Genomic DNA, 14,836 nt, shown 5'->3' with positions numbered 1-14,836 from the left:
AGTACAAAAACTTTACTATAAAAAATAAGCTAAAGTTTTGGGAAATACAGTTGAAAACCAATTCAAAAAACAAATTTAATAACTTACTTCATCCGCAAGATCAGAGTTAGGATCCATAAGCTCGGTAAAGAATGATTTTCGAATATCAATTCCAGCTAATCTGAATGGATTGGAATCATATTCACTGGCATCCATCTCCAACCACTCTGTAAATCTTTGCATCAATCCACTGTCTTGATTAACATAATAGAAGGAACACCTTCGTATATTCTTTCCGACTTTCCAATCTTGCCCCTTTTCCTTTCGTTTATGAACTACGTAAGGAGATCTCAACCAAATACTCTTCATACGAATCCTTTTCCCTTTTTTTGTTGGTTTTCCTTTTGCTTGCTCTTCCTGCTGCTCCATCACAACTAACTGATGTTGTTCACCAGCAGGGGGAGAAACCACAGCCATAGTGGCAGATACTTGACCAACTCCCTGCTGTTCATTACGTTCTTGTCTCTCTTCCCGAACAACAACAGCATCAGAATTACCTTCTGAATCAGTCCATTGTGTACTACCAAGAGAAAATGAACATAAATTGAAGTTGGGGATATCACTGGTGTCACACATAGGAGAACTGGAAATCTTCCTTCTCTTAGGATTTGGAAGAAGTTGCGATGCATCAGATGATATCTGCAAAAGCAAGGAAAATATAAACATAAATAAAACTGATACAAAACACACATTAGGCAAAAAAACAACTTGTAATCGAATTGCAGAAAATAACTACCTGGTCTAAGTGTTGAGACACAGATGGTGTTTGTATTCCAACAGATCCATTTCCTTTACCTTCAGATATGCCTGTATCTTCATGCGAAAAAAATAAAAAAAATATAATTCATAGCCGCTATCTTTTTTCCACTTTCCATGAGCCCAATGATTGGCAGCCAATTCTCTTCTGAAGGTCAATGACTGACTTTGATATAGCTGCATAAGCTCACCAAATTCTTTTTGAGCTGCCTCGAGTCTTTCTGAAAAATCATTCAAAAACACAACAAAGAAAATAAAATATGTAAAGTTTCAAACTGTAAAAAATATACTTCGATCAAATGTAATAAATTCATGATCTATAGAATACCTTGACGTTTGTCTTCCGCTGTGGTTTCCCCAGGCTGCATGCCTTTCTCGGTATCAGCAATTCCAGCTTCATTCAATTGTGCACCAACGTCGAGGAGCATTGGAGTATTATCTGGAAGGTTTTTCTCAACTCTACCTATAGCATCATCAGAGACATTTTGAGTTGTGTCAATTGAAGCACAACTAGTTTCAACTTCCACTGCATATTCATAAAGAGGGGGAATAGATCAACTAGTTTTTCTATATATATAACATAGTAAAAATTTATACATGTAGGGAATATTTCACTACAGGACATTATCAAAAAGATCAGTTAAAACTTTAATCTCTAAGAAGGCTGAAGTTCGACAGTTACAAAAACAAAAATTTCAGCTCTAGAGCTGAAGTTCGACAACTACAAAAAAAAATCTTCAACTGAAGTTTTGTTTCATGTTTTGTGTTTTTTGTTATATATTTTTATGAACTATTACAAACTTCACACTTTATACCTGTAGTAACAATTTCCTGCGTATCACCACCTAAAATTTCCTTGCAAATAGCTAGTGCTCCATCAAACAAATTGTCCTGTCCAATATCACTTTCCAAAGAATAACTCGATGCATGTTTTTCAGTACCAATAACTTGATCATATGCACCTTGTTGTTGAACATGTTCATCGCATTCACCAGCCGCTTCCTTACGTGTAGCATTATCATCTGCGACTTTACGCGATGGATCATGAGCAGCATGTTCTTCAACTTGATTATCTGCACATTGCTTGCTTCCAACATTCTTAGTTGCTAACTGTTCTTCATCATTTACATCTCTGCTCAATATATCAGCACTGGAACGTTTCTCTTCAACTTGTTTCTGAACATGTTGATCGCCTTCAAAAGACGTTTCCTCACGTGTAGCATTTACATCTGCGACTTTATCTGATGCATTAATATCCGATGGAGGTTCGTAACAGTCAATCACCCTATCATATTCTCGATGGTTACTCAAATCAAAATTGTCATCGTCCATTTCATTTGATTTGTTGACAATCTTAAGCAACTGTTCAAACTTCTCATCGAAATATTCCTAGAAAAAAAATTACTAACAATGATTAATCTGAATAACATCAGCAGAAATAAAAAGACTTCTCTATAAATTAGCTTAGCTTCACTTTTACAAAAACCACATCAACAATAGCAGATCGCTCATCCTTTTTAAACTTATCGAAAACTTCGTTCACGATCGTGCTTCTTTCTTTTTCTGCATGCCTTTGAACCTCCGTCGTTAACCTCTAGAAGAGATAAACAACAAAAATTCAGATATAGAAGAAAACTTCAGCTGAAAAACATGTTGTACTTTTACAAAAACAAAACCAAAAAACTTCAGATCAAAACTTACAGAACATATTGTCTCAAGTAATTCATTGTCATCAAAGTCAGATGTAGAACGGGTAGAACGACTCTGGGTACGAGATGATTCGCCAATAAAAGGAATTCGATTTTGTTCTTTTGATCGACTCCGACTACGTGGTGATTCATCAATGATAGGAATTTGATTCGCTTCTTTTGATCGACTCAGAGTACGTGGTGATTCACCAGTTGAAGGAACTGCATTAACTACCTTTGAACGAATTAAAGGCATTGAATTCAATTCCTCTTTTGTAGGAATTATATCCAATACCCTAAAGTCGCGATATCTCTGTTTAATACAAAAAAGTATATTATGAGGAGAAAAAAACTAATACATCAACATATTAACACAAAGACAAAAAAAAGTAACTTACTTCATGAGTATTGAATATATGATAAAGTTCAGCAAATTTAGGCTCTCCCACACATACATAACGTAACATCCTGGAAACCTGAGGGGTATCAAGGTACTCATCCTCTCTTATATACCTCTCCCGAACATCTGGGAAGCGCTCATAGAACCAAGCACATAACGGATATGGAAATCCACCAAGTTTATACTCAGTTGAATGTAATTTGTTCTGCTTGTCCAATGCATGTTTCAGTGAATAAATGAGTTTCTCATAAGCCATATTACCCCAAGGATATTCAGCACAAACCTTATCATCTTCAACAATAGATGCATACTCCTTCATCACACATGACTCCGTATTTTTCCCAAACAAAATAGACTCTACAACAAGAATTTCCATAAGCTTAACAGCATCATCATCACTCTCGCATACATGTACGTGATTCACATCATTCTTTGGAATTTCGTTGCGAGTCATAAAACTTCGAATATCCTTCAAAGTCACACCCTTGGACTTACCAAAATACCGCTTCAGAATATTGCTCTCTCGATTAATTGGTTTTTTAATATTATGTGTTGTGATCCGCAAACCGCACATAATGTGAAAGTCTTCAAGGGTGAAAGAAACATCATGACCAAAAATCTTGAAACTAATGGAGTCTCGATCATTGGTGAATATTCGAGAAAGATACAGACAATGAACCAACTTCATGCTGCATTGAAAATTCTCCATAGCCATAATGTATTGAAATGCACCATTAGTAAGCTTATCCCGTTATGTAGGAGTCAAGAAAGTTGCAATTAATTTCTTCAAATCATGGTTCCCCTTCCAGTAACCCTTACAGTTAAACCAATCTCCAAACTCAAAATATCTTTGTCATGGTCTTGTAGGTGGAGGAGCAGGGACAAAAGGACCTGGGGGTATTATAGGTTGTCTAGGTGCTTTGCCTACTTTAGCTGCATTAGGATCTTTAGGTGCTTTGGGAGCCATCTGTTCAAAAAAGTAAAAGTTACAAAAAATAACATCACGACAGTATCAAAAAGATCAGTTAAAACTTCAATACCTAAGAAGGCTGAAGTTCGACAGTTATAAAACAAAAACTTCAGCTCTAGAGCTGAAGTTCACCAGTAACAAACACAAAAACTTCAGCTCCTTAAGCTGGACTTTACCAGTTACAAACACAAAACATTCAGCAAAAAAACATGTTGTAGTTTTGACAAAAAACAAAACACAAATTCTGTTTATCTAAGGTATCATTGAACTATTATAAAACAAATAATACTTCAGCTCTTAAATAGTATCATATATTTAACTCTCAAATTTTTTAAATACTTGTTCAAAAAGCATAAATATAGAATTTTCATCAACAACATAAACACTCGTTCAAAAAACCTAAAAACACAATCGTAAAAGTAAAACTAATGCATGACTATTAAAACCAAAACCAGAAATTAAATCGTAAAATAAAACCCAGAAGGTTAATGCAATGTACCTGTGATTAAATTATAGTGTGGGAACAACGACGACTAGCAGTTGAAAAATCAACAACAACGAAAACCGTTTGATTTTAGAGGAACAAATCAAAAAACGCGAATAATAGGAGTGAGAGACAGAGACAATAGAGGACTAGCGTATACTTGGAGAGAAAGTAGTCTTTTAATAAAGAAGGGCAAAATAGTCTTTTCAAATGACTTTTAACAAAAAACGGGTACGAGTGCAAACAGAAAGACAAGGCGGCTACAGATTAAAACGGGGCGCCCCGTGCAATTTCGGCGTAGTAGAGTGCTAGAGCCCACGCACATTTAGGCCCAACCCACAGTTATACCCTCATTCCCTACACCGAGACGCCATTGCTGAGAGTTCGGAATTACAGTGACTGATCAAAAGAATCATGGGAAGTCGATTAGGAAGAAGAGTTGTAAACTTCGCTAATCTTCCGATTAAGCTTCTCATGCCGTCCTCTTTCTCCAACATCACTGAGATCTCCCTCAAAACCATCCCCTCTGCTTCCAAGGTAACATCTTTTTTATTATATTTCACATTATTACTACTCCATTCGATCCCATTTTATGTTATGGAGTAATGGAGGTGAAATAAAAAGTTTTCAGTTGTTTCTAACAGCTTGTTTGGATGGTTGTTACCTATTGTATTGTATCGTATTGTATTTTAAATACAATCTTTGTATTGTTTGTTACTTAAATTTTATTGTATCATATCGTTGTCCGTCATTACGTAACGATGAAATGTACTACTTTATGTAACCACCGATTTGGTGTGGTTACGCCATTATCTTGTCTTTTTCTCTCATATCATCCTTCATTATTATTAAATAATTTTATTTTATCATTTATCCTACCTTTTTATATAATACAATATATATTGCAACATAATTTTTCTTTATAATATTGCAAGTTTATTCTTTATATTGCTGGTGTGTGATATCATGAAACAACAACAAACGATACAATCTTTCCAAACATTGTATTCATCAAATGATACAGTACAATACAATACAATACGATATATTATGAAATGATGTGTATCGTTTGCTGTAAATACAATGGCAATCCATCAATCCCAACATAAGCTATATGAATCTTCACTATCTATTTTGTTCTATTCAATAATAAGCGATTCTCTGATACCAAAGATTTTAATATTTCTAAGAATTTTATGTATAGATTGAGATAAAGAGGGCATTGGAGTCACTATACGGCTTTGAAGTTGAAAAGGTCCAAACTTTAAACATGGATGGAAAGAAGAAGAAAAGAGGCGGGCTATTAATTGCTAAACCAGACTACAAAAAAGCTTATGTTACACTTAAGAACCCTTTGTCTATATCGAGGGATCTTTATCCTATACGAATGATCGAAGAGGAAAAGAAAAATATGAGCAAGAAATCTAAGTCTAGCATTGTTGAGGATGACGAGCCTAAGAAGATGCATTGGCTTGACGAGAAGAGAGACACGAGGAGTAGTTCAGAGAGGAGATTCAGTCGTGGTCGTGATCGTGAACGTGGTGGAGAACGTTCTTCAGATGTTGGTGCTGCAGCAGCAAAGTTCCCTTGGAGCAGTATGAGGTCTTATATTCCTAGGTAAATCATCTATTTTCTTTGGAATAATTTGAATTTTCTTGGAAATGTTGTTAGTTTAATTTTGAAAAGCTATATGGAGTTCTATGGTTTTATGTTAATTATATATTGGAGGCATGTAAAACTTTGTAGCTTGAAACAGATGAGCTGCTTTCCAGTTATTGAATCAAACTAATGTTCAAAGATGTAATCGTACACACTTTGTAGTATGGGAAAAATATTCTTTGGAAGAAGTAACAGTGATGTACTTCTTTTACGTTCAATATTGAAATGGGTATTAGAAAATTCAGGATATCTTTTACTGATGGAATAGTCAAAGCTAAAAAAAAACACTTGATTGGAAAAGAAATTCAGCAAATTTAAGTGAATTTGTGACTGCTGCACATGATGGAACTGTGAAATGATCAGGTAAATGTGCCATTGAGAAAGCAACTGATTATGTTACAAACTAGAAAAGCAAATTGTCTGATACTTTATGTTTCTGTTTGAAAATGACTAGGAATTTGTGGGAATAAATTGTGTATGCAATTTGGGCTGCCTTCATTGAGAGCAGCTCTACATTATTATAATATACTCACTTTCTTCAGTTTCTTCGATGTCCAATTTTCCATGGAAAGACCAAATCTTTTAGTCTTCCTCCATTCAAATGTTCAGCCTGATAAATTTCTTATGTTAATGTAAATTGGTCTTTTGTTTCTTTTCTTTTTGGTGTATGCATGAGGTCCCTATCCGTATAGGGGATTTGGCTCCTTTTGTTGAGAACCATATTTTGGTGTAGGTTCTCTTTTTTTGGCATACGGCTTGTATACAGGGTTTCCCCCAATTGTTAATAAAAAATTATACCTTATCAGAAAAGGAAAAAGTTCTTATGTTAATTGTTTATATTTTTCATATTCCTGTTGTAGCTCATTGTAGTCTCTCCGAAACTCTGCCTCTTGAATTTTTGCTTTGGCAAGTTTTTTTCTTCTTTAAGCGACTTGACTTCCTTCTTTGTATATGACCACCTACTCTCCTTCCTGAGTAAACATCCCCTGCTATATGATCCTTGCATTGCATTGCTACCCTCATCTTCACTTGATCGAAGAGCCCAATATGCAAGTCTCTCTCTTTGCAGATTCTGACATGTATGAGCATGTCTAGAAGGTAGGTTCTAGTATTTGTGCTATATGTTGATTTGTAAGGTTAGGTGACCCTTATCCTCTTTTTAATGGCTTCTTACATCCGTTCTAGGCTTGTCTTTCAATTCAGTTGTTCCATTTTCATCGGTACTGCATTTTCAACAAAAAGTTATCTATTTGCACATGTGAAGACATTAGCTTGAAATTCTGTAGTGTTCGTTTTCTCTTGGAGTTGTCTTACGGCCTTTGGTACATGATTTGTTGTAAGAGCTTTCCATAGTGTCTATTATGCTTGTCTTATGGGCACAGTTCGTTAGCAATTTGTGTTGTCCCATCTTTTTAGTATCACAATTTAGCCATGACAATGATTAGATACTAAGGTGTCTATTATATTTTTGAAGATCGAGGTCATTAACTTCTGTTTCATTGTCTATTATCTTCTACTACTATATTTTTCTGATCTTCTGTTTTATTATCTTTATTTTGCACCTACTACTCATATTGCATGATACATACCAATGATTTCATTCTTTCCTTAGTGCACTATTATTCCCCAAGAAGTGGTTAATTTTGTAAAGCGGGAACATCATAACTTTTCCTGGATGAATTTCCACTAGATATCTTCCAAGAAATTGAACTGTAGTGTCTTTTAACATCCCGAATGTTTCAGTCTGTGAGATAGCATTCACTTGATTTAAGGACTGTGATGGTGTTGTACCTGATGGAAGGGCGGAAATTGTGGAAAGTTCATTCCTGATAAAGGACTCCTCCATTATTCTTTCTCTGTTTTCCTTTACAGTATAGGAAGAGAGTTGTGGTAAGTTCATCAGTTTAGAATTGATTTAACCAAGTATAAAGGATTTCTTTTTATAATCAAGAAATCCCGGAGGACCATTGGCAGTGGGAACAATGGACTATGTATAAAGGATTTTTATGGGCAACACTAGCTTTATTTTTTAAGAATCGGGCTTCTGTTTTTTTCCTCTTTCTTATTAGAGTAATTTCCATTTTCTCCTTTGCTTCTTTATGTTGTTAGTTTGTTTCATGTTTGTGCGTTGCAGCAGCGGTTTTTTATTTTATTTTTAAAATTAAGCTTAATTGCTGTCATGGAAGTAAAGGCAATATGATGATTTTTGTGAAGCGTATGAGATTATTCTAGTTTGATAAGTAATTTGTTTTGACGTTGTCTTGTTTGGTAATAATTTCTTGCAAGAATAGATTTTTAGCTAGTATTTACGCTATAATAGTACTTTTCTTTTCTTAGCTTTTCCGCGTGTGACTTTTGTTTTCGACTTCTAGCTGGCAGTATTTAGTTTCTGTGGGTGCCTATGTGATCAGTCATGATGGAAATGGTGTATAATGGCTACGGGACTTTACATGCCCCAAATGGTTACTGTTAGCAAAAGAATAAAAATGTATACAAAAAGACTCTTAGTGTCTGCAAAGGTTTAGTGTGTGAGAGACTGAGAGTAAATATACTTTTGCTCCATACTTGGTGTATGTTCGGCTAAATCTTATGTTCAGTTTATTGAATGATTGCAGACACTATATGTTAATATAGTTTTTATTCGACTAAACCAAATAGCCTTTCCTCTAGACTGATCTAATCCAATATGATCCCTGCAAATCTATTTTCTATTCTTGGTCAAATTAACAATGTCACTACCCTTCTCCAACATCTACTAGAGACTACATTCGTATGAGGATCTTTGCACCCTGCCACTGTTATGTAGATTTTTGTACTGATTGCGTAGAGATTCCTTCGGGGGTTTGCTGCCATTGATTTGCCTCAGTCCTCACCATTCTGATCTACATAGCATATTTGAGAGTGTTTCTCAAGACTCGATGCAGTATGGATAAGGGTGATTCTTGAACACTAGTCCATGTAAAATAGACTAATGCAAATGCATAGTATCCAATATCTAGGAGAAAATAGACTAACACAAACTGACCATACGTGTTAGCTGAATTTTCTGGGAAAGAAGAGGAATACTTATTTGGCCTATTGGAGATTTTGCATACAGGAATGTAAACAATGTAACAGAGTCTACAGACTTAGCTCGCACTGTCCCGTTTCCTTGTGGAGCAAATGAGTGGGTGGACTCAGATTGGTCTTTAGTTTGGAAATTACAGGAAGATCTTTGATTTGTTGATAAAGCTCATATATCTGGTAGGTTCATCACATGGTTTTGTGCCTTGTGTTTCTGTAGGTTCATTCTCTGGATGGAGTTGATCCTTCCCCATTTTTTTTCTTGTTCTGGGGTTATCAGGAGTCAAAATAAATATTATGTTAATATCTATGTGTTCTTACTTTTAACTTCTTAACCCCATCTTTAGGAATATTAGGGAACTTAGGAAGGGTGAATAAGAGTAGACTTGCTAATGAAGTACTGTAATTCACAAAACTTTCAGGCATCGTCCCGGTTACAAGTGAAGGGAGCCCATAACTTCCTAAAATTCTTCCAGATTATTCACTAAAGTCTAAATAAGCTGTCCTATTGTCTACATTTGTTGAAAATGTAATATTTTGGATAGACCGGCCATGTTGTATTGAGCCGAGTGTTGACCAGTCAAGAAATCTCATGCCCAGAAGATGAAAGTAGCAGAGATGAGGATGTTGCCGTGGATGTGTGAGCATACCAGAAAAAGATAAGATTAGGAATATATATAGTAGGGACAAAGTGGGTGTGGCTCTTGTGGAAGAGGAGTTGAGAGAATCGAGGCTTGAGATGGTTTGGTCATGTGAAGAGGAGTGACGCTGATGCCCCGGTTAGGAGGTTGCCCGTGGCGAGCCAGGGGAGGGGTAGAGGAAGGCCTAAGAAGAACTAGGTGAGGTGATTAGGCAGGACATGACTCTGCTCCAACTTACCGAGGATATGACCCTCGATAAAAAGGTGTGGAGGTCAAAAATTAGGGTGGTGGGTTGATAGATAGTCTAGAGTTTTGCCTTGTCTTACCAGTAGTAGTAGTAGTACTGGTCGGGTACCTTCCTATTCCTAGTCCCTTGTTTCTATACGGTATGTCAGTATTAGCAATAAGATTAACACTATTCTTATAGTTTCATATCCCTGGATCTCTGTTATTATTCGTTGTATTATTTGCTTACACTGTCTTATTACATTGTTGTTGTTATTATTTCTCTATTGCTCCATTTTTTTTTACGTTCTTGACCTGAGGGTCTTTCGGAAACAACCTCTCTATCTTCATAGATAGGGGTAAGGTCTGTGTACATACTACCCTCTCCAGACCCCATTTGTGAGATTCCACTGGGTTGTTGTTGTTGTTGTTGTATAAAGGATATGAATCTTTGTTTGGCCACAGTTTTTATTAACCGTGTCTTTGGAGTTTGTGGATGGAAGTGATGTACTCTCTACTGGTTAGGGGTTCAGTAGGTGGCTTCTTAAATTCCAGTTAAGTACAGGGTCTATTGACAGACGGAACTAACAGTTACAGGACTCAGAGAATGTTGTCTGCAACATATTGTCTTCAGCTAAATCATGCAAAGAGAAGTTTCAGCGAGGTGATCATTTGTAGCTTAGACGAATATGTGTGTGTGTTGAACTCGCGGGATAAATCTGTTTACCTTCTCATTTTATACCACCAACCAAATGCTTGGGTTTCTTTATGTTTATGGTCAGGGTAAACCTATTGTTCATTGTCCAACATAGAACTGTGACCTGTTTATCTGAATGCAATTCGAGCTTGGTAAAGTAGTGGGCTGTAGATTATGAATGGGGATATTTTAGCATCAATTTCTTTCCCCAGGTTCTAACAAATTCCTATGGTTAATGTGGTCTATGGTCCTATGGCCAAGTGTCTTGATCTGTATTTGTCTTCTAATTCCTAATCATACTGCCGCCTATGGCATGGATGAATTGGATTCCTCCGCTCTTAACCAAAAGTGTCTTAGGTTTGAGCTTTGGAAATGGTGATAAATTTCAGTTAGGAAGCGGTTTTTCTTTTAATGAGTGTTACACTACATGAATTTAAATTAGTCCTGCAAGTGTGTTTCGAGACATCTATTGCTTGAGTAAAGAAAGAATGACCAAACAAAGTTGATATAGGTAGGCACTCATCCTTCCAATTGACCTAAGACATTCGAGCTGAAGTAATTCCATTCACTCAAAAGGAGAAGAGTTTCAACCAAATAGAGATTTGCCTTACAAAATTTATATCTATCTATACTATATTAAAAATATGAATGTCTTTAGCGAAAAGTCGTTCGCCTTTTTTACCCATGGGAGCAGGGGCGGACCCACATAGGTTCAAGGGGGTTCAATTGAACCCGCTGCATAAAAATTAATTTTCAAAGACACAAACTACTATAAACATAAAGCAGTTGAACCCCCTTAACCAAAGCTGTGGGGTGATTTTATTGTGTGCCTCACACAACTGACATTAATTGTGTGAGGCCTCTTTCTATCTCACACACTTGTGGATCCATATCTTACACATTTGAGTCCACAAAATTCTGGGACCACGAGGTTAAAAAAAGGTCTCACACAACTAGCGTTAGTTGTGTGAGGCACAAAATAAAAAATTTCAAAGTTGTGCCATGGTCGGATGGTTCAAGTGGGGTACCAAATGGTTGCGTGTTCGAACCCAAATTCCAGCATTATTAGCTTTTTTTTCACATTTTTCAAAATGCTGACAGCTTCTTTATTTTTACATGTGATAAACTAGAAAATCTCCTGTGTTCTCCTTGTGCACTCCTTCTTCGTCTTCTTTTATATTTATTTTAGTTTAGTCTCTTTTCATAGTTTTAAAATTTCTATATGAAATTATTAATTTAGCTTAGATCTTTTTGTTTTTTCTTTTGTTAACAATTAGTGCAAGTTAAATTAAAATTAATAAATAAATAGAGTTTAGTATTTTAATATAGATCAAACTTATATTTGTTACAGTAAAATTTGTAAAAAAAAAGCTTAAGTTCAATAAATTATTAAATTGTAAAGGTAGATAGATATGTTGTTAATATTTAGGTGCGTGATATATGTAAATCAAAATTTAATAGTATGGCTTGAAAACAAAATAAAGAGTTGTGGACAAATTTTTTTAAAGGTTTTGTTAGAACCAAACTAAAGAGCAGTTGGTAAACCCCGTTTGTTTGTTAACTCAGCATCGGTTTTATTATCGATTAATTTTTAGCACTTCAGTGTATATCTCAACCCACTTGTATAAAAGTCTGGGTCCGCCACTGCATGAGAGCGACTCAGTTTAAGATGTGTAATAAAATCATGTGGTTAAGAGGTCGAAATGTGGGAGTGGTAATGCATAAAAGGCTTTAACTTATTTTTAGTGAAACAAAGCAACTATCCTTTTAAACCAAAAAATCCTGTCGAGGAGGAGAAAACTGTAATTTGTCATGAGTTAGGTGATATTAAAATTTTTGCTCGAGCTATATACTATCTCTTTTACCAGCTGTGCAAACGGAAGCTCTAAAAATACATGATTTGTTATATTAAGCATAGGATAAATGCAAATATTTGAGCTGTGCAACTCTATCATCTACAATGTGTTGATTTCAATTACATGATTCTCTATGTAAGGAAATTACTCTCTTGAACGTTGAGAACAAGCTGCAAATAGTAGAATATAAGGTTAATTTATTGTTAGTAAAATGTGTTAATCTTGCTGGAGGAATAGACAATTTGGACATCAATATGCTCTGAAGACTTTGACAGGTGTCGGTAGGCACGCCTTTGATAAGGGCTCGATCCTGAGAATCAATCCCAATCGAATCTATGGAAGGGAGACCCTCTATCCTCTTAATCTTTAGAGTAGATATTATATATAGGATAATCAGTCCACTGCGGTGCCCAAGACAAGGCAAGATGTAGCAAGTCTGGTTGTTGGTGTGTTGTTGGTGTGTTGTTCGTTCTAGCGATAGGCTCCAAGCGCGATTCTTATTCTAAATTCGGTTTTCTGTTCTGGAATGAATCTGTTCTAAAGAAAGACCCAAGCTCATCCGAGAGAACAGGAAATAACATCTCTGTATGATAAGTTTGAAGGAGCGTACCGGCATGGTTTGGAAATATTGTGATACAAATGTTTTCTTTAGTATATGAGGAACTAGCTAAATTACAGGAACTCATTGCTACTTTTTATTTCAATGCTGAAGTTTGGGAGCCATATTAGGTTAAAGAATTTATTGATTATTAGAACAGAATTAGACATCAGTCCTCTGTCTAGAAATCCTATTTAACATTGGGAAAAATAGAGTCCCTATTTTAGTTGAACATAAGGAATTTATTAAAGTTTAGACGATTTGCACCATGCTAAAGAAACCGAAGAACAACTATCACTAAAAGAAATAAGGTTTTCAGTGACGACGTTCTGTAGCGACCTCTTCGCTATATGAGTAGCGAAATATGTTTTGTAGTATTGTGGCGATCACAATCACCACAAAAGCTATTATTAGTTTTTATTGCGAGTCGCCATAAAAAGTAAACAAATGCAGCACAAAATAAATTTAAGGTAGATTGTCACTGGTAAAGTTGTTGTCATGTGACCAGGAGGTCACGAGTTCAAGCCGTGGAAGCAGGGGCGGTCCAAGAAGATTGGTGGCCTAAAACCAATTTTTAATCTGGGGCCTATCAGAAGGAAAAAAAGTTCATCTATATTTTTAATGGAAGTATATTTTTCTATCTTTTTAAGATGTAAAGTTGTTAATAGTTTCTTTTATAAATAATTTAATCTCTCCTAAGATATTGTTGATCTTAGATAATTGAACCAGATTAAAGAAGTTTATAACTTGATATCAAAATAAATTTTGATGTTCTAATATACTTGTTGAAATGCTTGAAACCTGAGGGGAAAAAAGGAAGAAAAAAAAAGAATGCGCAATATAGTTTTATTCAACGGTACTCTTCAACTTTTATTTTTTATAGAAAAAATAAAACTCTTCTTTTTTTCTACAGAGAACAATATAACTTATCGAGAACTTAAGCTTTTTTGTAGAAATCAAGAAGAGAATATAAGAATGTAGTACCCGTTTTCTGATGAGAAAGATAAAAAATAAGACTTGGACTATTGAAGATACCAAAAAAACGGATTTTGAAAGTTTATTGCATATTTTTAGTGAGAAATGTAAAAGGAGAATAATAATATAGGTACCTCACTAATGATGTCAATCGTCAAATTTAAATAATGAAAAGTTTTATATTCGCGACGACGGTTTAGGGGGAGTGATTCTCTTTCTCCAATTTTTGCTTAAACGGTAACATCAATACTAAATTAAAATTTATATTTACTTTTTATAAAAGAAAATTAATTTTAACATACCCAATATATTTAGACCCTACCTCTAAAGATTGTTGTGAGATGTAAATGATCCAACTTACCTTATATTGGATTCGAGTCATGTGGTTTAAACAAATCCTGTTAAAACGTGTTCTCTCTTTTACTAGGCCTTATGCGATACGAATCTAGATTAGTCGGGGGCTCAATACAAATATGAGTAGAAAACAAAAAGAAAAATTTGGGACCTTCAAAATTTGAGGGCCTAAAACCTTTGCTTTAGTGGCTTGACCCTTGGGCCGCCCCTGCGTGGAAGCAGCCTCTTGCAATGCAGGGTAAGACTGCGTACAATAGACCCTTGTGGTCCGATCTTTCCCCGAATCCCACACATAGCAGGAGTTTAGTGTACTGGGCTGCCCTTAGACCGTTGCTTAAAACAGTGTTCGTCGCTGAAACCACTACTTATTGGGGCGAAGCGGCGCTTACTTTTGGTGGCGACTAAAAAGGATGCACAGAAAGTCGTTATTC

General features: G+C 35.5%; 1 protein-coding gene across 1 annotated transcript; it reads left to right on the top strand.

Moving 5' to 3' along the window:
• Positions 1-4,684: 4,684 nt before the first annotated feature.
• LOC107792816 (uncharacterized) lies at positions 4,685-6,143 on the top strand. The gene is made up of 2 exons (XM_016615053.2): positions 4,685-4,874; positions 5,542-6,143. Exons 1-2 carry the CDS (start codon positions 4,752-4,754, stop codon positions 5,956-5,958), a joined length of 540 nt encoding a protein of 179 aa, XP_016470539.1. The 5' UTR covers positions 4,685-4,751; the 3' UTR covers positions 5,959-6,143.
• Positions 6,144-14,836: the final 8,693 nt, after the last annotated feature.

Source organism: Nicotiana tabacum, chromosome 7 (genome assembly GCF_000715075.1).
Source record: "Nicotiana tabacum cultivar K326 chromosome 7, ASM71507v2, whole genome shotgun sequence".
Taxonomy (NCBI): domain Eukaryota; kingdom Viridiplantae; phylum Streptophyta; class Magnoliopsida; order Solanales; family Solanaceae; genus Nicotiana; species Nicotiana tabacum.
Note: the sequence above shows the minus strand (reverse complement) of the source record. Positions and strands in the feature narration are given on the sequence as shown.

Excerpts from the sequence above, each read along its gene's own strand:
- LOC107792816 (XM_016615053.2), top strand. The coding sequence starts at position 4,752 with ATGGGAAGTCGATTAGGAAGAAGAGTTGTAAACTTCGCTAATCTTCCG. Across the intron at positions 4,875-5,541 it reads CCATCCCCTCTGCTTCCAAG|ATTGAGATAAAGAGGGCATT; the intron begins GTAACATCTTTT and ends TTTTATGTATAG.